The 26,663-nt window shown below is 32.2% G+C and overlaps 1 protein-coding gene across 1 annotated transcript; it reads left to right on the top strand.

Moving 5' to 3' along the window:
- Positions 1 to 17,143: 17,143 nt before the first annotated feature.
- Positions 17,144 to 26,517, top strand: LOC136220069 (serine/threonine-protein kinase 1-like). Its single transcript, XM_066007745.1, has 13 exons — positions 17,144 to 17,999; positions 18,257 to 18,671; positions 18,753 to 19,407; positions 19,649 to 19,689; positions 20,264 to 20,332; positions 20,894 to 20,994; positions 21,166 to 21,244; positions 22,008 to 22,106; positions 22,186 to 22,254; positions 23,043 to 23,092; positions 23,184 to 23,265; positions 24,308 to 24,402; positions 25,169 to 26,517. Exons 1-13 carry the CDS (start codon positions 17,521 to 17,523, stop codon positions 25,296 to 25,298), a joined length of 2,364 nt encoding a protein of 787 aa, XP_065863817.1. The 5' UTR covers positions 17,144 to 17,520; the 3' UTR covers positions 25,299 to 26,517.
- The last annotated feature ends 146 nt before the right edge of the window (positions 26,518 to 26,663 follow it).

The following is a 26,663-nucleotide window of genomic DNA, read 5'->3' on the forward strand; positions in this document are numbered from 1 at the left end:
CACACCTTATTAATATACCGCATATCACTCTCTCTTCATTTTGACGAGGGATTCAGTCTATTCCTACCCTCTTTGTCATCTCTTGAGGCCACTCCTTGCTTAAGGTTTCTATCCTGACACCACTCACTCTATTATGATCGTTACAGGCGCACAAATAATGGGTAAATTATATTTATATCTCTTAACTTTGCACTTTATTAATATAATTGCCTTTTTTACTATTGACCAAATCAAAATGACCGATGACGATATCAAAATGAAAAAGTGCAAGAATTAGAATTATTTAGAATCAGATTTCTTATGAAATCGTCATTTCGATTTTCCAAATCATCATTTTCGGATCTCTCTCTAAACAACTACTTCATATGTTAATCAAATAACTTGTTTACACAATAATTTAATTTTTTGCCTTTTATATATTTTTAATATATTAATTGACCTAATTTACGTCTAAGTAGATCTTTCGAAAGTGAATATCAAAAGATACTCTCTTGGGTGAACCTCACAGGAAACTTAAACCAAATTAAAAGGGAAATCAAAAGGTCATTTAATATTTTTACGTGTTTTTTTTGTGAGCCATTTAGAAAGCAAGAAAGTTAAAAATCAATCCATCGTGAAAGTCAAAGTGGAGCAGTTATTCAAAACATGATCTGAATGTTGAAAACTTGACTTAGTGGAAAGAAGCAGGAAGTTAGCTCCAATATCTATAAAAGACAGAAATCATGATGGAAAGAGGACAACTCAACACACCCAATCAAAACTCTAACAAATTATTTTAATATTTTAAACAAGTTAATTGCTTATTTTTATAAAAATATAATTAATTATTTTAAATATATTAAACTTTTCATTAATTATTTTTTAATATATTAAATATATTATTTTAAATAGATATACTAAGCTCTTTTGATCATTTTTTTTATGATACTAAACTTTACTGGACGCTCCATTATGTGAATAATTCAAACTTCGTTTAACATATGTAAAAATTGTTAGAATATAATATTCTTTTTTTAAAGTAAAATAATTAATAAATTATCTAACATGGTAATCTATATGTCAATTAACGTGTGAATTTTAAAGCATAAATATAATTAAATCATGTAAGAGAAGCTTAATGTATTAAAAAAATAAATGATTGGCAACTTAAATATACATTTTTCTAATAATTTTTATTTACAAGGTCATAAATGGTATTATAATTGATGGTTTAATGTTAATAAATTACACTAATTTTAGATTTCACTAAAAAAATTAAATATTATGTTTTAGGAATAAAATGTCTTTAAACTCAACCAAATATTTATATTTTTTTAATTTTTATCTAATATGTGATAATACAATAATCCGACAAGGTGAGATCAACATAATGTTATGTGTGTAACGGTTCACCCTAATTTCATGCAAATATTATTTACTTTCTTCCAAATCCAACATAGCAGATCACATGACTTTAAAAAAAATGTACACGTATGGAAAACACACGTTGCCATCAGTCACTTTTCTCCATTTATTCACTTAGTTCGTCCCAAACCTACAAATCATATGTGGAGAGTTAACTTTGATACCAATTATGTATATATTGTTTGCTTTGATGCAAATCCAACATATTGCATCACACGACTTTAAAAAGTGTCTATATGTATTAGAAACACACTTCGCTAATATACATCGGTCACTCTCTCTTTATTTTCCTGCTTGGTTTGTTCCGAACCTACACATTGTAGGTGGAGAGTCAGTTTTGATATGCATTATAATAGTCTGATCCAGTTCCACATAAATATTGTTCGTTTGGTCCAAATCCAAACTATTACTCATGGCTTTAAAACGTATTTATATGTTAAAATACAAACCTCAGTAATATACCTCATATCCCCTCTTTGTCATTTTTTAGGGTCGTTCCTTGCTCAAGATTTACTCCGACATCACTCACTCCATCATGATCGTTACAGGCATATGAACTTGTGTCTAGTTCGTCTTTTCCTATACCAATTATAAGAGTCTGGTCCAATTCTATATAAATATCGTCTCTTTTGACCCAAACTCAATTCGTTGGACCTCACAACTTGAATATAATAATTAAATAAAAAAATCTTATATAAAAAGTAAAGTTTTAGGAAAGAGATATTAAATCAGCTTAATTAATGGGTAAATTATATTTATGGCTTCTTAACTTTACATTTTATTAATATAATTGCCATTTTTACTATTGACCAAATCAAAATGACCGGGAAGAAAATCTGTTGTTCCCATTTCAGTGTCTCCTTCTATGTCCCTCTCACAAAAAGTGATCTCTATTTAATTAAAATAATATATTTTGTGAGCCAAGGAGGGTCATGAAAAGGGACCACTTTATGTGAGAGGGACATGGAAGGAGACACTAAAATGGACAACAGATTTTCTTCTGAAATGACTGGTGACGATATCAAAATCGAAAAGTGCAAGAATTAAAGTTGTTTAGAAACACATTTCTTATGAAACCTTCATTTCGATTTTCCAAATTACCATTTTCGGAATTTTCTCTCTCTAAACAACTACTTCCTAATCAAACAACAACTAAATAAATCCAAAAACTTCTAACAATTAAAGTTTTTTATAATAGTTTTTTCGTAAACTTCATAATGAAGAGTTACCTGCTATTGAAGTGGGCATTTTGATAAACGTTAAAAGGAATCATTATGTTAGTAAAGTGTAAACTAATGTTCAATTTTAAAGTTCATGGACAATAGATGTAACTTACCCCTTAATTAATACTCTCTTAATTATGATTAAACAACTCTTAAACCACTTATATGTTTCTAGGGAGGGTCTAATTAATAGTAACAAGTAAGTACAACTACAAAAATGGAAGAATGACATTTTCCTTCAAAAGTGGAAACAAATTGCAATAAGCAAAAAAAAATATTGATAAGAAATAGACAGATAGAAAATAAATTAATAAAAAATAAATAAATAAATAAAGGAAATAAAATCTTTTAATGTACAACAACAAACATTAAAAAGTTCATATCTTTGTAATATTATTGGAAAGCAAAGTCTTTAAATGTTGATGATTAAGACATTTTTTAACTACACACACTAAAGTTTCATTCCACTCATTTCTAAAAAACCTTTTTGGGTTTTGACTTAGTAACTAATTAACCACTTTTTAAACATCAATTATACCCTTTTTTTTAATTAACTTGCAAATTAAATACAAATTCCTATTTCTGAAGTTGCTTTTGAGGCCGTCAACAAACGTTGAGTAGTTAACGATATTAAAAAAATATAAAGTTTAATAGCCAAACGACTGCGGATAGGAGGAGGTCCGCCGAAGAGATGGTGTACGAGACAAGATAAAGATGCGGCGGATCAATAAGATTCCTCAACACGCTTCAGAGGTCAGATACCTTGACAGATCCGCCATCAAGTATCGGTACGCCCACAAAGCGCCAGGGCCGATTCCCTATGAGGAAACTGACGTTAATAAAGGCAAATAATAACCCATTAATGAGTTAACGGTCATACTTGAATAAGATCAGTAACCGCCATTAATGATGTATTAATGGAAACTTTCTAGTTACCAAATCGAGAGTTACAACTACATGGGTATAAATAAGCTTGCATCCCAAGCTATTGAGGTACACACTTTCCAAAAACCCTACTTCGTGTCTATAGTTCATTCTCAGACAAATTACTGACTTTGGCATCAGAGTGTCCCCCGCCGATCCCAACGGCGCCTCACAGGGAAGTGCTCCGAACAAGGATTTCTTCACCAGTTATTACTATACTGTTAAAAATTGAAATTAAGTGACCACGATATTAAATGAGTAAAGTTCAGTGGCCATTGATGTAATTTACCCAGAAAATTATAGATAAATTTGTTTGTATTCCCCACCCTAACCCATATCCTTAACTATACCTTAGAAATCTCATTACCATTATGATTTTTTTATAAAATAATATAAAAATCCATAAATAAATATTAATTTAAATGTTGACTCAAATAAACTCATCTAAATAATACAAATTTTAAATTTTAAAGGATTTTATTATTATTATTTTATTCCAAATAATACAAAATCCATTAATGTGACCCTTTTTATTGTTTTGAAAATAAAGTAATCCAAATTCTTAAGTTAACCCTTTTATTTTATCAAATATAATTATGAGTTTAATCAAAAGTTGGAGTGGACGAATGAATTTGAAAATTGATATATAAACTTGTGAAATTTATATTTTTTTTAAAATAAATAGATATTTATAGCCACCAAACTTTATACTTTATTACACTCGTAGCCACCAAACTTCAATCAACATTCAAAATGACATTTTACGGTTTCAAAATAAAAAATTCTAATAATTAATTTTACGGATGGCTCCTGCCTCAATGATGGGAAGATTGCTGCCGGAGGTGTTCTTAGAGATGCGGGGGGCGCCTGACTGTCTGGGTTTACCCAGAATCTTGGGTTGGGCTCTTCCTTTTCTGCGGAGCTTTGGGGCATTCTCTCTGGCATCAAGCTTGCCAAGAATCTGGGTTTAAAGATGTTATCTGTTGAATCTGATAACATGGAGGCCATCAATATGATTTCTGACAATCATGCTATTTGTCGGAATAGCTGTAACCTTATCAGAGCGATTAAAAGACTCTGCTCCTCCTTTGAGTTCATTAAGTTCAGCCACATCTTCAGAGAGCAAAATCGGGTTGATGATCGCTTGGCGGCGGCTGGTCATTCAGGGTTGTTAGGAGTCACTACCCTTACTGAGTCTCCTTCATTTCTCTCGTCTCTTCTTTTAGAAGATAGGATCGGGGTCAACTTTCCCAGACTGATCCCGGGTTAAGTTTTCCTTGTTTGTCTTTTCCTTTTCTGTTTCCACAAAAAAAAATGATATTCTAAGCAACTTTAATTCTTAAAAAAATTCGTTCTGAGGTCATCTAGGTGTTGTTTGCTTAGGAGAGAAAGTGTACTTTAGAAAGAGCTCAAAAAATGGCGATTTTTAAAAATAAAAAAATATGGTTTTATGATAAATGTCGTTCTGAACAACTTTAATTCTTGAATATTTTCATTTTGATGTCGTTAAAAGTTATTTTGAGGAGTTAATGAAAGTTTAGAGGCTACAGGTGTAATAAAGTGTAAAATTTAATTACTTTTATGTTACATTTTAAAGTAAATGGCTATATCGTGAAAATTGGTAAAGTTCAGTGGTCATGGTGTAATTTACCTTTCAATTATTATATGTTAGCTGATTTAATTATTAACAATTGTTTTTAAATACTAACTAAATAATTCTATATTATTATTGGACTTTTTTTTTTCTAAGATATGCATTTGACGGTTTTTATTGCGAGATTTCGCTTTTTAGAGAACTCTCCATAGGGAAATGATATGTGTCGTTTTTCTAAAAAAAGACAAAATGAGTCGTTTCTTTATTAGTTGGTTCTTGTAAAAACCGAATTCCTGCAATAATGTCATGTACTTGATAAGAATGATGAATAAAAAAGTTTACGGAAAATAGAGAAAAGTGTAAAAAGAAACCTTATGGTTTCGTGCTTTGACACTTTGAGAACTGTGATTTTTTTGTGACAAAATGGTATTTGTGGTTTGCAATGATATGTGTCGTTTTTCTGAAGAAAAAAAACAATACAAGTCGTTTCCTTAAATATAAACTTGTGAATTTTATATAGCAATTTTATATATTTTTTTTGAAACAAATAAATATTTATAGCATGTTTTTTCAATTATTATATGTTAATTGATTTTTCTTTTATAAAAATATATTTTTTTACAGTTATCCGATTTCTCGGTTCGAGAATCGTCGGACACCCTTTAAGTGGATTCTCTTCTAATTAAAGCTATTGACAATTGTATTTAAATACTAACCAAATAATTCTATATTGTTATTGGAAGTTTTTTTTCTCTAAGATGTGTATTTGACGCAACGGTAAAACGTTGTTGTCGTGTGACCAAAGGTCACGGGTTCGAGTCTTAGGAGCGGCCTCTTGCCAAATAAATTAGCATGGGAAGGCTTGCCCCCAGTACACCCTTGTGGTGGGACCCCTCCCCGGACCTTCGCTCAGCGGGGATGCGTAGTGCGACCGACCGCCCTTTTTTATGTGTATTTGACGGTTTTTATTGTGAGAATCCTGTTTTTGGGGGATGAATAAAAAAGTTTAGGAGAAAAAGAGAAAAGTTTAAAAAGAAACCTTATGGTTGGAGGACTCTTTATGGAGAAATGATGTGCCGTTTTTCTAAAAAAAATGATAAGAGTCGTTTCCATATTAGTGGGTTCTTGTGAGAACCGAATTCCTGCAATAATTTCTTGTACTTGACAAGAATGATAGAATGAAAAAATTAAGGAAACAAAAGCGAAAAATTTCAAAAGAAATCTTATGAGTTCGTGTTTTGATATTTTGAATGATAAAATGGTACGTGTGGTTTTCAATGTTATCGCAAAAAGATTTTTTTTAAGTAATATTGTTAAAGTTGGATAATATTTTTCTTAGTACTTGTGGTTTCCAATGTTAACGAAAAAATGAACTTTATAGTAATATTGTTAAAGTTGGACGATATTTTTCTTCAATCCATTTCCTTTACCTAAATATATTCTATTTCACTATCTCTATAGATAATTCAAACCACTTTAAATCGTCAATTTTATTTAAGAAATATCGAACTGAGAACCGACAATGAGTTTTATCTTGCCTATTATTTTGAAATTTCTCTTCCCGTATACTATTTTTTCTTTTATTTATAAAGAGAATGTTAACTAAAAAATATTTTCTATCACGTAATTGATTCAATAATAATACTAAAAACATTTTTTTTTGAAATAAAACACTTCTTAATTTTTAGAATCGGAAGAAAGAACAATATTGAGATAGGATGGTGGACATGTCCACACACCACGAACAGACTGAGAATTGACCGCCTTAGCTAAGAGATGAGCGGTCGAATTCGTTGGACGTTTTACATGAGAGACTAAGCAATTGCCTAGCTCTTTTAAGATACTAACACAAGACAAAATGACCTTAAAACCAATTTGTTTACATATTTTCTGATATGCATTCTGAGTTAACCATTGTCTCCATAAGAAACACTAACATGGGTTTGTGGACCTGCACTAGACCCTTTAGAACACTAACTACTCATGAGTAGACCTGTCCACGGGCCCGGGTACCCGCCCGGCCCGCCCAGGCCCGTGTCCCTTGGACCGGGCTTGGACAATAAAAATTGTTCATCGGTCCAGCCCGGCCCAGGCCCGCCAAAGCCCGCCTATTTTTTGGGCGGGCTTGTGATTAATAAAAATAACACGGGCCGGCCCAGTCCGGGCCGCTTATTAATATTAATTAATAAATATATATTTATATATTAAATATTTATTTTTAAGTATAATATTTATTTTTTTATAATTAACAATTATATATATATATTTAGGTGGGCTTGTATGGGTTGGGCTCGGGCTTTGATTTTTAAGCCCGAGCCCAGCCCGGCCCGAGCCCGCCTAAATTAATTGTGGGCTGGGCTGGGCTTGGGCTGAGCATTTTTACTTAAAAACCCGACTGGCCCGAGCCCGGCCCAGCCCGGCCCATGGACAGGTCTACTCGTGAGTTGTCCAGCCCACAACAGTTCCAGCTTATGAGACTCATAACTCCAGGCAGGTCTCGACTCCAAGACCCGCCCTATATCCGTTTTTTATATGATATCAGATTCTACTTCCATACTGACATTCTCCATGCATGACCGTTTTGGATCGTGAATAAGTCCGTCTTCAATAGAGGGATTCTGACTCTCCTTATTGTTTGAGCTGTCAAGTCGGGAGGGGCCACCACTTGTTGGTATATTCTTGCTCCTAAACGCCTTGGATTTAGACTTATCCCCTGCAGAAACTTCATCAACGCCTGAATTGTCTAAATTATCCTCATCAACTGCCTCCAATGGATTCCTCAGTCATCTCTCCTCCAAATCTGATTCAGTGATGATAACTCCCTTCACTGGCTTCCATATTGATGCTAGTATATTTTTTATACTTTCAATGTGTACAGATTTAGCTGTTAGAAACTGACCAACAACAAAGTAGAAACCTTGATTCGTAGGATTAACAACATATTCTTCTCCTAAAATCACCCTTTGTTCCTCCTCGTCTTCAAAACATAATCGGGAATGCACCTCCATTAATCTTTTCCTTTTGTCCATTGAAAATCAGGTCGAAACCCTAACTTGTAAGGTAAGTATCGCATAAAATATATAATTAGGTTAAAAACTTCTCAAGAGAGAAGACGACAAATGCTCCAATAGGAGGGACTGAGAGTTAGAAGTTATTTAAACAGAAAAGATGTTTAATAAAAGAAAAAGATAAACAAACAAAAGAAGACAAGAAGCAAAGATAAATCTTCAATAAGCAAATAAAAAGGCAATGGAGTAGAGAAAGAAAGATGAAGAAACAATGAACTGGATGAATGTCAAAAGGAGACACTCATCGGGCCGTACCTCAAATATCACTAAAAAAACCATTTTTTTAAACAAACAATACCATAAGTACTCCCTACGTTCTGAAATATCTACCGTTTAAGACAAAATTTTATAAATTAGAAAATCATTAAATAAAGCTTAAAAAGACAAGACTACCCTATAATCTCCTCTGTAATAACTAATTCTCACATAATATTCACTCTCTTCTCATTAATTACAGTGCAATTCAAATAGATAAATTTGTAAAGTGACTTAATATTCTCTCTTATTACTCAATATTCTTTTATAAACTTTCTACATTCTTGAAAAGATGCGTTACCGAAGGATGATTGTTATCAATGGTAAAATTGAAAAAATAAGTAAAATTGAGTAAAAACAACTTATAATTCAAAATTTCTCTCTCCCTTAAACAACATGTAATTCAGAACAAAGAGAGTACCATTTTATCACAAAAAAAAAATTGTTTCGTTTTTGAACTTTTTTTCCAAAAAAAAAAAAAAATTTATTAGTCACTCATTTTTTACTTAACACTCTGTTTAATCCTTCTATTTTAGAAAACATATTTTAAAATCCCTATTATTTATCATTATTAACCTTTTGGTCTTTCTGTCCATTTTTTTAGATTTTAACCGTTATATTTGGCATAAACAAACATACAGAAAATAACAGAGTAACATGGTCATTTTGTATGTACTATAAATGTCTTGAAAGTTAAGATAAGTTCGGTTAAAAATCTAAAAAAATAAATAAAAGGACCAAAGGGTTAATATTGATAAAAAAATTAGGAATCTTATAATATGTTTTCAAAATAGATGGACTAAACAGTATGTTACGTAATGTGAGGACTAATAAATTATTTACCAAAAAAATTATTTAAAACATTTTATTACTTTAATTTAGGGATGCAAACGGGACAGGACAGGGCGAGGAATGCATTTCCTATCCCCATCTCTCCGACTAGTCGAGGATTCCCTATCCCCGCGAGTTAGACGAGAACATATTTGTCCTTCATCCCCATCCCGCGGGGATCCCCATCGCCGTTTAAAAACACTTTTTCCCTATTCCACATCCCCGTCCCCGCGGAGAATCACCATTTATATTTATAAAAAAATCATTATATATTTCTTTTCTCTTCTCCTTTCTAATTCTAGGTTTTGGTTGAAAGAATGACAAAAAATACTACATATCTTTAGTTTAGTTTAGATTAGAAAAAATATTCATTTAGTCATTAGCTAATATTTTATTTATCCCATTTAAATTTTTATTTGAAAATAAATCTATTTAATTTAAGTTAAATGTTATAAAATTATAATATTTAAAGTATAATTTTAATTATAATGGAGAATAATTGAGGATCCGTCGAAGATTTTTCCATCGGGGATTAACGGGTCGGGATCGGGAATACCATTCCCGTTCCATCCCCGTCACGGGAATAAAATGATCCCTATCATCGTCCTATGAAAATTTTTATCGGTTATTTTCTGTTCCTATTGAAGCGGGTCACCGACGGAGTCGGAAATCTCCGCCCCACTTACATTCCTAATTTAATTTGATATATTTCACCTTAAATTAACTTTTTTGGGTTAAATTAATCATTACAAATAACTCTTTATATCGGTGCCATGAACGTCTATTTATTGGTCAATTTAGCGGAAAAGAAAAAGTAATAAAAAAATTCAACCGTGCTTATTACACTTTAGCGTTTTCCAGACGCGCGCATATGATTGGTTAAATTCGTAAAATTCCAGAACAATGATTGGCTATAAAGTTGTACGCGCAAAAGTCGGCGCGTATAGAAATCCAAATGTGGTTTTGTCTAGTTTGAATAACGTCTGGTCTATATAGTTAGATGGAGATGATAATGATGAGAAGGAAAAGAATCCTAAACATCAACTGACCGTATACGTGTAAAATATATAAAATGATCCCTGAATTATGGGATTCTTATTATGAGACCCAGACCTCAAATGGATTCCATACATTTTGGGACAGGAGTTATTTTTTAAACTGAACTAAACTTTTAATGTCAATTTAGAATATTAAACTATTAGTGTCTGAACTAAATAAAAATTATCATCGAGTCTTCATTCTATTTTAAAATAAAAAAATTGTGACCATTTAATATAGATTGTAATAATCTATGTGTTGGTTCAAAATGATATCGAGGAAGATGGTCTAAAAATGATTCTCGATGAGGTCTCAATTGATGATTTTTATTTAAAATGAGGACTCAATTGATGATTTTTATTTAGTTCAGGACCTGATTGATGATTTTAATAGTTTAAGGTCTTGATTGACTTTGAAGCTTTAGTTTAGGGAGCCAAATGGATATTATGCCTTGAATTAATGATCAAATTGATCTTTAAAGTTGACTGTCAAAATTAATTTAGTCCAAATCGAAATTTAAGTATCAATTCGGTCTTCAAATTAACAAATTGATCTAGATACACTCAGTTTTAATATCAGAAATTTATAAATTTGGATCAGATTGTCAAAATTTACTAATATGAGAATTGAGTTGATACCTAAACTTCGATATGGACTAAATTGATCATGACTGCCAAATTTAAAAGCTACTTTAACCCTTAATTTGTTACAAATGTATGAGGTCTTACGGGAGAGAACTTCTACTATACTTCGAGAGCAATACACTTCACCAATAAAAAAAAAAGATGGATATTACTATGTGAGAGATGATTGATAAAAAAAATACAAGTAGCATCAATTGATTGGTAAAGCGTATTGTTCCGAAAGTATTATAAAATTTCTTTATCTATGATCGAGTCTTCTGTAAAAAAAAAACCCCTATCCAAACTTCATTTTTTGATGTAAAAATATTTAAACATTATATTATTTTTATTATAATTTAAAGTTGAAATAAATGAAAACCCGTTAAAAGATTATTCATTTCGTTACTTTTAATCTTACGCTTTTATTGTTTTCACTTTTCGTAAAGACTAAAGGGCAATTAATTCGTCTTAATTTTACAATAAAATTAGGTAGTTAAGATTAAGGATCTATTTGTTTTACCAACTATTTGTTGTTGGAAAAATTTGTTTTTTTAGAAAGCAGAGATTCTTTGCTTTTGTAAAAAACTACTTTTTAGGCATAAAAGACAAACAACAGGTCACTAACCAAACACCTAAAAATCTTCATTTTGAAGTGAAAAGACAAACAGAAGCATGAAAAACAGCAACCAAACACCCCCTAAATTACTGTTGTTTTATGAAAACTTAAAAGTATTTAATTTAATTTAATTTTTTTTAAGAGAAAGAAGAATATATTAATCAAAAGATAACATCGGTTATAGCTAACGTCCTCATGTTGTGAAGCGTCGAAACCCAATCAATAAATTAAATCTATTAAGTTCTTTTTTTCAGTAGAGAAAAATCTAATTAGTTCTAAATAATGGGTTTAATATATGTTTATATCCCTTTAAATCTCAATACACATTCGCGGTATATATAAATGAAAAAAATAAATAAAAGCGACATATAAATGAAATTTGGATTTTAATCAAAAGTGACATATAAAAAATAAACGACGAAGTAACAAAACGATTATAAACTATTATAAAGGTAAAAAGAAGTCCAAGTTTAGATCTTTACCATTGAATTATCTTGGCGTTCCTCTATTTTATGTCGCTTCTCGAGCTAACTTTTTTTGCATACGCTAACGAGATAAAGTCCTTTCTAATTTCAGAAAATGAAATGGTCAATATTTGTTAATGGCGGGTCGGCCGACTTCGATTCATTCAATGATTTCTTAGCTCATTCTTACAAGGTTTATAACTGTCCTTCGAATCTTTTTTGAAAAACGATATGGTTTTTCGTAATTTTAGGATGAGTTGCATCAATAATAGAAAACTTGTAACGGTTTCTTGAAATTTGTATTGTCACCCATTTAAAGCTAGCGGGACCGTTGATCATGGGTTTTTATATTTTAAATAAAGCAATATTTGGTAAGTTGGCTGAGACTTAATTACTTCTAATTCTTTTGTTCTTATTTTATTTAAAGACTATTTTTTAATTCACTTATGGTAATCTAAGGTCGACTTTCAATTCCACGATAAATATAACATAACTGCAAATGCTTTGCGAAATATGGTTTATCCTCTGTTGATTTACATTGGTGGGATTCCTCTTCCAAAATTTGTAATTCATTTGTTATTGATGATTTTAGTTTAATAGCGTATTTTCGAATTGTTTAGTTTTTATTTATTTATATTAATTTTTATTTTCTTTTGCGTTAATAAATTTAGGTTGGGGGCTCAAGTTGTTTCATAAGGGTGTTAACCTAGTTGAGATGTTTATCGGTTTTCTTTTATTCCTTTATACCCAACGTAATGTAAAAAATTGATATGATTTTTGACACGTTGAATAATATAATGTGGCAATATATTAATAAAAATATGACACAAATAAAATGTAAAAAATAAGTTAGTTTATGAAAAATAAAATAAAATAAAATTTTATTGTTAACAGAAATCTAATAATAAAACTATTAAAATTTAATATAACTATTAACTTATCTTTCATGTTGGTTAAGATTCCACTAATTTTGATAGGTTAACATAAATTACTAAATAATTATAAAAAAGGCAAGTATTAACATTTTGAATATATATCAAGAGACAAATATAAAGTAAAACCAACATTTTCAATAATAATTTTTAGAGTTAAGGTGTAAAAATACCCCTAACGTTTTGGGCCAGGAGCAATTTTACCCCCTAACGTTTAAAATGGTGCAATTTTACCCCTAACGTTAATAAATTGGGTTAATTTGAGAAATAATTCATCAAACTGTATTCTCGGTCATGAATCTTATCATCTACACTTCATACGTGTGTCATTTTATCAGTAACAAATCACAAACATTCGTTGGCATGTGAAAAAATAATAAAAAAAATATACTGTCTTTTATACGAATTAGGCAAAAAAAATCAAAAAATTCACCGAATTTGTAAATATTAATCTCAAATTCTATTATTAAATTATAAAAAACATGAAATCATTTTTTAGAACGAATTGTTATGCAATTGGTGCAGAATAATGAACAAAAATATTTGTGTTTTATAATAGTGTCTGAAATTGACCCAATTTATCAACATTAGGGGTAAAATTGCTCTTGGCTTCCAACGTTAGGGGTAAAATTGCACCATTTCAGACGTTAGGGGTAAAATTTCTCCTGATCCAAAACGTTAAGGGTATTTTTGCACCTTAACCCTAATTTTTATATTGATGTAAAATACATTCCCTATTATAATATGTTTAAAATTAAACTGGATTTTAAAATTTCAAAAGTTCAAATAACTCCTTAGTTTTATTAAATTTCATTTAATAAATTTATATTTTTTAATTGAATTTATTGAGTACAGAAAATGAGAGACAAGCTCCGCCACATATCAAAGTGTTCGTCATGTGTCAAAAAAATATAAAATAGATAAATAATTAGAAATTTTTAAAATTTTACGAGATAGTTGAAGTTTTGGAGTTATTTAATGCAATAGAACAAGAATAGAAGGTTATTGAATGCAATTAGATAAAAATATAGATGGTTATCGAATACAGTTGGAAAAAAATAATGAGCTATTTGAAACTTTTGAAAATTCAGAAACAATTGAAGTGTTATACCAAATATACAGAGCAATATATGTATTAAGCTAAAAAATAAAATAAACCATACCAAGAAATTGTAGCTTAATTTTAATATTTTCAAATAAGTACGAGATGAGATAAGGATCAAATTTGATCCTAATGTTTTTAAAGAAGTACAGATTTAGTCGTAACATATGAAATTGTTTTAATCCTAACGTTTTCAAACAAGATCAATTTTAGTCATACATAACTGAAATTTTGAAAACGCTGGGTTGATTTTTATTTAACTATCAAATCAAACAACGACAAACAAGTTTATCAATAAACTGAAGCAGTTTCGTACATTTTTTGTTGCTTATTTGTAACTAGACCTCGGCATGGGCTGGGCCGGGCCTGTCGGGCTTGTGATAAAACCTGATAAGCCCAAGCCCAACCCAAGCCCACACTAATTAGAGTCGGGCTCGGACTCGGACGGGCTCGGGCCTAAAAAAGGAATCCCAAGCCCGTCCGTCCAAGCCCATATCTATATTAAAAAAATTCAATTAAAATAAAATACTCACTTTTTTTTAATAAAAAATAATAAACATAATAGTTAATAAGTCTTAGAAAATTATAATAAACTAATAGTTAAATTCAAAATAAAATTACAACATAACAATAAAAAAATAGGTAGAGTTAGAGAGTATATATATGAGGCATTTAAATAAATATTAAATTTATAAATGTATATATAGATAACGGGTCGGGCCGGACTAGACCCGACGGGTATTTATATAGTCCAAGCCCGCCCATTTTCTAGGCGGGCTTATTCGGGCTTGGGCCGGGTCGGGCCTGACACTAATTTTATGTGTCCAGGCCCGGCTAAATGGGCCTGGGCTCGGGCCGGGCGGACAGGCTCATCGGCCCATGGCGAGGTCTTGTAACTATACTAGAAATACAGTAAACAGTTTAGACACATTGACAATAAATTTTGTGATTAACTTGTATGCGGCAGATTTAGTTGTTAACATTTCAACAAGTTATTTGTAACTGTGTTATTAAATATATTAGATCGCAATTGATGTTTGGGATGTCCTATGTAACACTTAAATAATAGTCATTCGACTTTTTAAAATTTTCGATAAAACATTACTAAAATTGAGCTTGCTTGAACACGTTAGAGTTAAATTTGGACTATTTCATACGTTAAAACTAAATCTATGTTTCACCAAAACAGTAAGATAAAATTCGACTCTTATGAGTAACATACAACTAAAATTGACATTGCTTGGAAATATTAGAATTAAATTTGGATCATTTTATATTTTAAGACTAAATCCAGGGACGGATACAGGGGGGCTCGGGCCCCTCCGGCCGTCGGAATTACAATGGTCACGAGTAGTTTCGGCCCCCCTAATATTAGTCTATATAGACTTTATGTAGTAATATTTCATTGTTTAAAGATAGATAAGATGGTTAAAACAGTTGTTTTTTTTCAAAAGGTCCTAGGTTCAATTCCCCAACCTCAATTTATTTAGAAAGTGTTTATTTATTTAAATTTTATTTTTCAATAATTATAAAACTATGTTACCATTATTAATTAATTTATTTATTTTCATAACACTTTGAACTCATTTTTATCATGTATTTTCCATTAAAAAATTAATTTCTTATTTTTGAGACTCAAACACTTAATTTCTATATTAAATTTTAAAATTTTAAAACTAAAAATAAAAAAATGTAAAAATGTTATAATTTTTTTAGAAACTAGTATTGAACTAATAAAAAAAATATTAAATATATCCCATTACGTGTTAGGCTTGTCCAAAATTCAAAATTTCAATATTTTGTACCTATTAGGTATTCCCTAAATCCAAATTTCTAATTTTTTTTGGCCTCTTAAGTCTCCTTAAATCCAAATTATTATTATTTTTTAGCCTGATAGGCTACCTGAAATCAAATTTTTTTAATTTCTTTACATGTTCAGTCCTCTCTGAATCCAATTTTTTTTACATGTTAGGACTATAAACGAAATCTAGCTTAATTTTGAGAAATTATACATTAATACTTAAAATTGGTTCTTGACCATTCAAATTATAACGTACACATATATATATATATATAAAAAAATAAGCAAGTTCGATTTAGTAATTTTTTTTTCTGAAGGCACGTATAAAATCGGTCTCCCAACCGAGTAATCATGTATTCGCCACTGACTAAATCTATATTTTATCGGTAAGATTAAATTTGGCCCTTATCTCAATAAACATGGAGAAAATTAGTATACTGATTCCTTAAAAAAACTTAAATATGAGCTCGAATTTGTACCATTTTATAAGGGGTAAACTTTACCCATTTTCACATTATGGGCATTGAACTTCATTTTTTCCCAGTATGGCTACTGAACTTTATACTTTTTAACACCGGTGACCACTTAATTTTAAATAACTTCTCAAAATAACCGTTAACGATCGTTAACAACTTCAAAATGAAAATATTTAAGAATTAAAGTTGTTCAGAATGACATTTACCATTAACCCACATTTTTTATTTTCAAAAATCACATTTTTTGGAGCTTTCTTTCTCTAAAAAATCATTTTCTCTCTCCTAACCAAACAACACCTAAATGACCTCAAAACAAAAAATTTCAAGAATTAAAGTTCCTTATAATATTATTAACACTTTGGATTTTTTATTTTTAGCCGCCAACGGTCGTTTTGAGGCGTTGAGTGGCCACTGGTGTTAAAAAGTGTAAAGTTCAATGGCCATACCGGGAAGAAATGAAGTTCAATGGCCATAATGTGAAAATGGATAAAGTTCAGTGGCCGGGTGTAATTTACCCATTTTATAAGATAGAGGCAAATTTGAACTCCTGCCATAACTTTAGGTGGAAAATTGATCTTATCCAATTACTTTATTTATGAAAATTAGAAAAATAAAGATTTAGTCTTAAAATTGAAGAAAAATTATAGAAATTGAGTTTGATAAATTTGAAGTGATCTCATTGGTCGGTAGTTAATCCAAAAAGTATGTTTAGAGAGAGAAAAGCTGGAATAATTAATTAATATTAATAATACCTAATTAAAGAGAAAAAGCTGATATGATAGCGATAATAAAAAAGAAAGAAAGAAAGAGAAGAAGAGCTGAGAGTTGATTCTTATTAAAAAAAGAAAAAGAAAAAATAAAGTTGCAATCTTTGTTTGTCTGAGCGAGCACTCAAATTCTTCTAGAGAAAGTCAGAGAAAGAAGAGAAGAAGAAAAGAAGAGAAGAAGAGAAGGCGACTTTTTCCTCAGAGTCTGTGTTTTGTGAAATCAATTTGTGGTTCATCATCTTCTTCTTCAGAGTGTGTTTTTTGTGAAATCGATTCTTACTAGGCATTCATCGGCCTAATGAATCTCTATATCCTCATCCATTTCATCTTCAAATCCATTTTCAGTTGACGGAATAGCGTCAAGTGTGTTTGATTTTGGATTTTGGATTGTGGATTTCGGAAATGGAAACTCCACCTGCGGAAGAGCTGCTTAAGAAGATCCAAGAGCTTGAAGCAGGTCAAGCTCACCTTAGGGAGGAGATGACGAAGCTTAAGGTTACTAGTGATCCAAAATCGGACCAACACTTACAATACCGGCACCAGCAGCAGCAACAGCAGAATCACCAGCGGTCTCATTCTATATCGCCGCAGAGAAGGGCGCCTGTGAGGAGAGGAAGTGGTGGAGCGGGTTTTGAGACGGTTTCTGCTTGGAAGAAAGGTTCGGCGTCGTTTAGGCATTCTTCGCCTTTGCAAAGAGAGAGTCGGAGTTCGAGTAGTGATGCTGCTAGTACTACTACTGCTGCTGCTGCAAATGCTGTTAAAGATGAAGATAACCGTGAGCCATGGGCTGTGAGGTTTACTGATAAGCAGTATTTGAATATATTGCAGTCTATGGGACAATCTGTTCATATTCTCGATCTTCGCGGCCGTCTCATTTATTGGTAAGTTGTAGGTTATGATGCTTTCAATGGATTTTCTTCTTGTTATTTTTGGTTAAAAGAGGAATTTCGAGGTCGTTATTAATGGATAGGACTTAATTTCAGTAATCATTGGTGGTTGACTAGGGATTTGGTTAGAAAAAAAAGCTTTGACTAATTTTTGCTGGCAATTAGTGTTGAATGTGTCTTATGGCTTTAATTCTATGCAAATGTTGGTTTCTGATGTCATTGATGTGTTTGGTTATCATCTGAAACTGTAGGAACCGATCGGCTGAGAGACTTTATGGATTCTCTGCTGAGGAAGCACTTGGCCATGATGCAGTTGAGCTTCTTGTAGATCCTCGTGATGTTCCGATAGCAAATAATATAATTCAACGTGTCTCTATGGGTGAGAATTGGACAGGTCAGTTTCCAGTGAAGAACAAGATGGGAGAGAGGTTTACAATTGTTGCAACCAATACTCCATTTTCAGATGATGATGGTACTTTGATTGGGATTATTTGTGTATCAAGTGATACGCGGCCATTTCTTGAAACGAAGGTACCGATTGTTGGTTCAAACAATTCAGAAGCGGATTCAAGCTTTAATCGGAGAAGAATTAGTGTCACATCAAAGCTTGGCCTTGATTCTCAGCAGCCTTTGCAAGCAGCAATTGCATCTAAGATATCAAATTTGGTTAGTCTCTCAGTTTCTCATGTTTTATGCGAATTAAATTTTTTAATGCTGCACATTTTGATTGTTGGAAACATCTCACAGGCATCAAAGGTAAGTACCAAAGTGAAATCGAAAATTCGGCCTGGAGATAGCAGTCTGGATCATGAAGGTGGGAGTGGTGATAGTCATCTTTCTGATCATGGCTACTCAGATGCAGAACCTAGGGAGGATGCAAACTCCAGTGGAGCTAGCACACCTAGAGGTGATATCCAGATATCTTACTTTGGTGCATTTTCTCATGCTGAAGACAAGTCCACAATAAAACCTTCCAAAGATTCTGGTGATGAGGGTGAAGGAAAACCAATTCACAAGATCCTTTCGTCTAGGGCTGAGGCTTGGATGGGTAAGAAAGGCTTGTCATGGCCCTGGAAAGGGAATGAAAGGGAAGGGTCAGACATACGGACACCTCGTTTTATGTGGCCTTGGTTGCAAAATGATCAAGAGAGTGAAACCATTCAACAGCGGATTCCCTCTTCTGGTTCGAAACCTGAGATTCAGCCTAACGAGAGTAATCGGCCTACCAATAATGAGGCCTCTGGATCCTGGTCTTCCTCAGTTAATGTTAACAGCACGAGTAGTGCCAGCAGCTGTGGAAGTACCAGCAGTAGCGCTGTTAACAAGGTGGACATGGAGATTGACTGCTTGGATTATGAAATATTGTGGGAGGATTTGAAAATTGGCGAGCAAATCGGGCAAGGTAATTATGGCTAATGCCTTTTGAGTTTGTCTTGCTCATTTCCAGAAATATCATATTTTAGCCTGTCTTCAACTGAAGCCATGCCCTTGAATATGATTTTTCCTCAAGCTTCAAGTTTTTCAGCCACATTTTTAACCTTATAAGTGGATATTTAAGAATCACAAATTCCATCTAGTGGATTTTTTTTATTTATTACCATTCTGATTTCCATTTTGCTGTTCCTGCCCTCTACTTCATGCAGGTTCTTGCGGGACTGTATACCATGCGCTGTGGTATGGATCAGTATGTTCTTTTTCTCTTTCTTTCAACAACTTTACTCCCAAGAGAATGCATAAACACAATCTGTTGATCCAGACTTAATAATTTGAAATGAGATATCATATATTGGCTGCATTTAGTCATTTATATAGTTTCTAGTAATGCATCCAAGGGGGGCCCAAGGGGGCTTGAGCATCCACTGGTCGCGGAAAACTCAATGGAAGCTGTCCATAGATCACCAAAGAGCACCCCAAGCACCCCCTGTGAATCGTGGATCCATCGCTGATAGTTTCTGGTTACAGATTGCACAGTTTGAGCTCGATGCAACTTCAGTTGCAAAGATAACATCCTTCTAATGTCTTAATTTTAAGTCAGCAAATGAACTTTTCAGCATGCTTATATCATAGAAGCAACAGCTTATGTGTGAATGGTATATGTTGTCTTTGCTTCATTATTTTCTTAGCATTCCTGGTTTAGGTCAGCATAAATTCCTAAGTGTCTTTCATCTAAAATGAGCAGGGAAAGAAGCACTGAATTAATGTTTTTAATGATATTAATTATATTGTCTGAATAAGAGTAATATCTATTTTTATTTCAGGATGTTGCTGTCAAGGTATTCTCCAAGCAAGAATATTCAGAGGATGTCATTGATGCTTTTAGACAAGAGGTGTGTTTTCTTGATAAATCAATAGCCTTAGTTTCTTAGTTCCTTACCATATACTTAAGAGGCATAAAGTATTTTCCAAGTTTTTTTTGCACTTCCATTTTAGATTCTTTCTTTCTTTTTCTTCTCTAGGCCATTACATATGCATTTGAATAGTGATTGTTTTTTTTTTAAAACTCTGTTCTTTAACTGCTGTAATTCCCCTGGCAACTTTTGAATGAGAGGCAGTTAGTGCCGGTTCGGTTCTCCCTTTTGTAGCTCCTTTTTGTTGTTTTACTCCAAATAATAGAGATATGAAGTGTTTGGAAGAAAAATGAGCTAATATCTATCAGCAACAACAGATTAGTTAGTCAAGATAATCATGCTTGATATACTTATGAATTGCTCTATGGAAGACTCCCATTTATGTTTCACTCTAGTAATATTCCTACCAACTGTTGCAGGTGTTAGTTGTATTTTTCAACTTACAATGCATTATTGTTAACTCAAGATTTTAGAGCTCTAGAGAGAAAACCCAAGTCTCCATTTTCTTCCAATTGAACACTATTGTTGTTTTATTTTCAGGTATCTCTGATGAAAAGACTTCGGCATCCAAATGTATTACTTTTCATGGGTGCGGTCACTTCACCTCAGCGTCTCTGCATTGTTACAGAGTTCCTTCCCCGGTAAGATAACCTTTTCTTCTCTATGGTAAAAAAACTGCAACACCAGGATTTCTGTTTATCCTTGTTCTTACTTTCCGACTCTATATGAAAGCTGTGCAACTATGAACTAGTTTCCATGACTAGTTATTAATCTGATAGGCAACTCATATACTTTTTTCCAATAAAATGCAGTGGAAGTTTATTCCGGTTACTCCAGAGGAACACAACAAAATTGGATTGGAGACGGCGGGTGCATATGGCATTGGATATAGTGAGTATTCATCATCTTCTTTGGAAACAAGTTTAACTTATTTTATTATGCTGTGTTCAGTCCCTTAGCACTTAGATAGAGGTGGCAATTCTACAAACGATCGGACAACAGGATACGAATTCTAACACAAATTTAGCGAGTTGTATAGAAGTAATTTAATCACAAAGGCCACGCGTAAACACGTCTCGAATCACAAATGCCACGCGTAAACACGTCTCGAATCACAAATGCCACGCGTAAACACGTCTCGAACCTCCTTTAGTTTTCAAACTATGTCATCCTTACTACAGATAATGAAATTACACACTACCTATGAACACCTTACGCGAACCCAGTATAATATGGGTGTTTTAGGGGTTTATTAAATAGATTTTGTGTCAAAGTTTTGGACAGTTGCTAATCCAAAAATAACTTAACTATTTTGAAGTAATACTATATACTCCTATAATTTTAAATATCAACATCAACAGAGGTATTAAATTACATGTGACCTGCGAACACGACACTAGCCCAATTGAATTGACACGAAAATGACAAGAAATTTTGTGTGTTAGGATTGAGTTCACTCGTTTGACACTAATTCTATAATTAACACACAGACATGAACACGACCCACTTACACGAATTGTCACTCTTAACTATTAGCAGGTTTGTCATTGGTTTTGCTTCACTGCTTCCACTTTCTATAATTCTTCTTGAGTCTCCGGCTAATGTTTCTATTCGTTAGCTACAATATTTTGTTATTTAACCCGTTTTTTTGCAGGTACGGGGTATGAATTATCTTCATCATTTCAATCCACCTATTATCCACCGTGATTTAAAGTCTTCAAATCTTCTGGTTGACAAGAACTGGACCGTAAAGGTATCATCAATTATACATTTGAACTCCTCTCCCTTTGAATACTTCTCATGGTGTAACAATCTGGTTGTTGTCTGAATAGGTTGGTGATTTTGGTCTATCGCGGCTCAAACATGCAACTTACTTGACAACTAAGACTGGAAGGGGAACGGTATTTTAACTAGCACATCATATATTCATTTTCATTTTTATCAGTTTCTTCTTCTAAATGACTTCCATATTGGGTATTAAATACATCCATGACCCTTGAGCTGTACCGCTACTAAATTATGACCCCTAAACTTTATTTAATTGACATAAAAGGTCTTGAACTTTACATCATTGTAACATTAAAATCCAAATCAAAGAAAATCGAATTTCTTTGATTTAGACTTTAAAGTTTACAATGATGTAAAGTTCAAGACTTTTTATGTCACTTAAATAAAGTTTAGGGGCCATAACTTAGTAGCGGTACAGTTCAAAGGGTCATGGATGTATTTTTACCCCTTCCATATGATGGTCTATGTCAATTTAATATCAAAATCTCAAACTATTTGTTAAGGTGTATGTAGCATCCTATATAGTAGTTTGGTTTTCTGAATTGAAAACTTCCTCTCTATAGTGAATCCTACTAGAAAAACAAATTATACTTTTAGGCCTATATAAGTAAGGGTTTTTTGCTTATTTATCTGCACTGAGCGTTTCGGAGCTTGTGCTCTTGGGATATGCACATATACGAGCTTTTGGGTGTCCGGTTTTCATGAAAATCGAGAGTTAGAGGATTTCCTTACTGCTGTACCAACTTACTGATTATTAATGAATTATGTGCTTCTCGCCCGTGGTTGTAAATCTCTTATTCCGATGATGAAATCTCTGCATTTGTGTTCCGCATAACAAACTTGTTGAGTTACAATCAACAATCGATTCAATTCCTAACACTACCAAATTTCCATCTTGCAGCCCCAATGGATGGCGCCAGAGGTTCTACGTAATGAACCATCAGATGAAAAGTATGTTTTATTTTTGTGACTGTAAACTGAAAATGTGAAGTTGTCTTTCTAGACCTCCAACTTTAATATAATCTTGTTTGGGTCCATTTAGGTCTGATATATACAGCTTTGGAGTGATTATGTGGGAGCTTGCCACCGAGAAGATCCCATGGGATAATCTTAACTCAATGCAGGTATAGTAAAGTTTTGTAGATTGAAAATTTCAGACCCCATTAACGATAGGTATAGTAGTCAATTTTTAACTCAATTTCTAACATGTTGTCCCTCAATAATTACATGGTTAAATTTGTAATTTATCTCAAGTTGATGGGTAAATTGCACTCATGGCCATTGGACTTCAATTAACATCTCAAAATGACTGTTAACGATGTCAAAATCTCAAAATGGAAATGCAATTAAAGTTGTTTAGAATCTCATTTCCATGAAACCACATTTTCTTTCTCCCTTGAAAAAATCATTAGACTTTCTCCCTTGAAAAAATCATTAAACTTTCTCCCTTTAAACATTCATTCTCTTTCCTAACCAAATAACATCTAAATAACTTTAAAACAGAAAAATTAAAGAATTAAAGTTAATTACAATATCATCGATTCTTGAAAATTTCTATTTTGGAATCATAAACAGTGGGGTTAATTGAAATTCAGTGGCTATAATGTTAAAAAGTGTAAGTTGAGTGACTTTTAAATGTTTAAAGTTTAGCCCTTGTTTGGGAGGAGGTTAATGGGAGTAAATGGGAGTAATAGAAGGTTAAGTATTATGTTAACCTTGTTTGGGAGTTATTTTTTGGGAGTAAATGGAGGTTAATGGGGTTAATGTAAACTTTTTTAAAATTTCTTGTAGTAAATTTAACCTTCCTTCCCCTCCAAATTTAATTGGTTAAACATTTAACCTCATTTACATCCTATAAACTCCCAAACAATGTTAATTTTTAACTTTCCATTCCATCACTTCCCTTCCCTTTCCATTACCTCCTTTTACTCTCACCTCCCTTAACCTCCAAACTCCCAAACAAAGGCTTAGTAATAACGAGATTTATATTCATAAAGTGTAAGTAGAGCCTTGTATTCATAAAATAAGGATTTCGATGGAAAATTTTGTCGAGGAGCACATGGACTCGGCTCGCACGATTCACAAAACGAGATTTCAATTCACTACTCGAATCTCGATTTTAGACAACTATGCATATGAATAATTGTTTGTTTGATACATTGGCAGGTGATCGGAGCTGTCGGGTTTATGAATCAACGGTTAGAAATTCCAAAAGATGTTGATCCACAGTGGTCTTCTATAATTGAAAGTTGCTGGTGCAGGTGCTTATTCTCACAACGATTCTCTCATGATTTTGATTTTTTCTTTCATAACTGACCTAGTCGTATCAAATGCCTCAGTTCTAACCTAATTCCAAAAATTTCGTCAATTCTAACCTAATTTTAAAAATTTAGTGTGGTAATTGTATCAATCCAATCAATTCAATGTCGCGAGTTTTACTATTTAAAAATATAGAAAGATATAATAATTATATTATATATTTGTGTCTTTTCTAGTTTAAATTTGACCGCTCAAACTCAAATTCTATTTAATAAACTACTAATCTACTAATATTATGTTGGATTCATGTAAAGTGTTTATAGGTCACGTATAATTATATTATCTTATAACATGTAAAATTATAGGAGGTTCAAGCCGTGTTCATGGGTAATGATTGTAATGCTATTACTTCTACTATGCTAATATGTAAAAGCATAAACGTATTTTTTATAAAAACTTCAAAATTCATGTCACAATATTTAACTTAAAATTTCATGTTAAACATTAGTATCGACTTAGTATTTGTAAACAGTTACATCATTTAATAGTTTCAATACTTACTTTTTAGCTTTATCAAACAAACCTAATTCACTAAATCTGTATTCAGTTCATGTCTTCTTGTCTGATCGTTTACATAAGTTGTGTTATTGATCTCATTTCTTATACAGCTTTCTTTCAACTTGTTAAAACATTTTAACATTTCCTTACTGATAAAACTTTGGTAAAACTTTGGTAATTAATTTCTCTTCCTGTCTGTTAAAAAATCAGCGATCCTCAGAGCCGTCCAACATTCCAGGAACTGTTGGAAAAACTCAGAGATCTTCAAAGACAATACACAATTCAATTCCAAGCAGCCCGTTCTGCAGCTGGAGATGCCACACAAAAGGAAGTATTATAGACCAAAATTCGGCTTAATACGTAATTACACATCTAAATTTATAACGTTTTGACATTTGGCATCATGTACTTGTACTTTGACCTATTACATATTTAAATTTGTAACTTTTTACTGATTGACACCTTGATTTTGTCAATTTTGTGCCTACAATACTTTTATTTACTGATTTGGCATACTTCAAATGAAATCTACGACGTATGCCTAATCAAAATTGAAAGCAAATAAGAGTGTCATAGCTTCAAAATTGACAAGTTCATAGTGTTGAACAACAAAAGATTACAAATTTGAGTAGGCTTAATACATCTTTTGCTTCCAGTACTTGGCTCAAAATTTTAACTGTCTTCTAAACTTTTAGAAGTTCCAAATGACTGTATGTTCTTGTCAAATTGCATTCAATAATCCAAAATTTCAAGTGTCCCCATCAACTTTCAAAAGTTTTTCATTGTTTGTCTATTTAACATTTTCTTTTTGACACGTAATAGAGCGTGTTTTTTATTTTTTTGCATCCAACAATTTCTGTTGAGAAATAAGGAGTTATTGAATGCAATTAGATAAGAAAAAAAAAATCATTTGGAACTTTTACAAGTTAAGAAGGTAGTAGTTTTGTGCTAAGTACAGAAGGCAACAAATGTATAAACCCACTTAAATGTGTTATAGATTTAAATATAAGTACCTGCTATCAAACGAAAAAATGTGCCAAGTTTAAGAGTGTAATTTTGTACTCCATCCCCAAAATTCCCATTTTTGGTGTGCACATGGTGGTTGTTTGATTGATGACATGGCACATAAAAAAGAAGACAAACTTTCCTAATTAAAAACAAATATTTTTGTGGCAATTTGTGGTTAGAAAAGTGAAAACGATTGCCTACAAATTGCCACTAAAGATTGATTGAGTGGTAGTGGCAAAAAATGAGGAAGTAGTTGGCATCCATGTGAGGTGGGGCCTCATGATATTTGATTGGTTGAGATTTTTTTGATGTTTGTTAATATTAGTGACATCATTAAAATCTACGAAAGAAAAACAAATATGATTAGTAGTGGTGGTGGTGGATATGTGATTGGAATTTATGCTGGGCTGTTTTCATGTAATGTAAACAGCAACCTTTAGTGATTTTTTTATGATGATGATTATGATGCTTAGGAGGACCACTTAAGAAAGAAGTTGTACAGAAATTTACAATTTTTTCTAATTTATGAAATAGAGTGAGATTGCTGAGTATCTTGCTTTATTTATATGCTCTGTCTGTCTGCTCCACTTGTTTTTTGTTTTCTTTAAGAAGAAAGAAAGAAAGAATTATGCTTCATTTTCAATGTTGAGTTTCCATGTTTGATGCTATTCAGTGGGTTATTGATGTCTTTGAACAT

Source organism: Euphorbia lathyris, chromosome 2 (assembly GCF_963576675.1).
Source record: "Euphorbia lathyris chromosome 2, ddEupLath1.1, whole genome shotgun sequence".
In the NCBI taxonomy this organism is placed as follows: domain Eukaryota; kingdom Viridiplantae; phylum Streptophyta; class Magnoliopsida; order Malpighiales; family Euphorbiaceae; genus Euphorbia; species Euphorbia lathyris.

Excerpts from the sequence above, each read along its gene's own strand:
- LOC136220069 (XM_066007745.1), top strand. The coding sequence starts at position 17,521 with ATGGAAACTCCACCTGCGGAAGAGCTGCTTAAGAAGATCCAAGAGCTT. Across the intron at positions 19,408-19,648 it reads TGGCGAGCAAATCGGGCAAG|GTTCTTGCGGGACTGTATAC; the intron begins GTAATTATGGCT and ends TACTTCATGCAG. Across the intron at positions 19,690-20,263 it reads ATGCGCTGTGGTATGGATCA|GATGTTGCTGTCAAGGTATT; the intron begins GTATGTTCTTTT and ends TTTTTATTTCAG.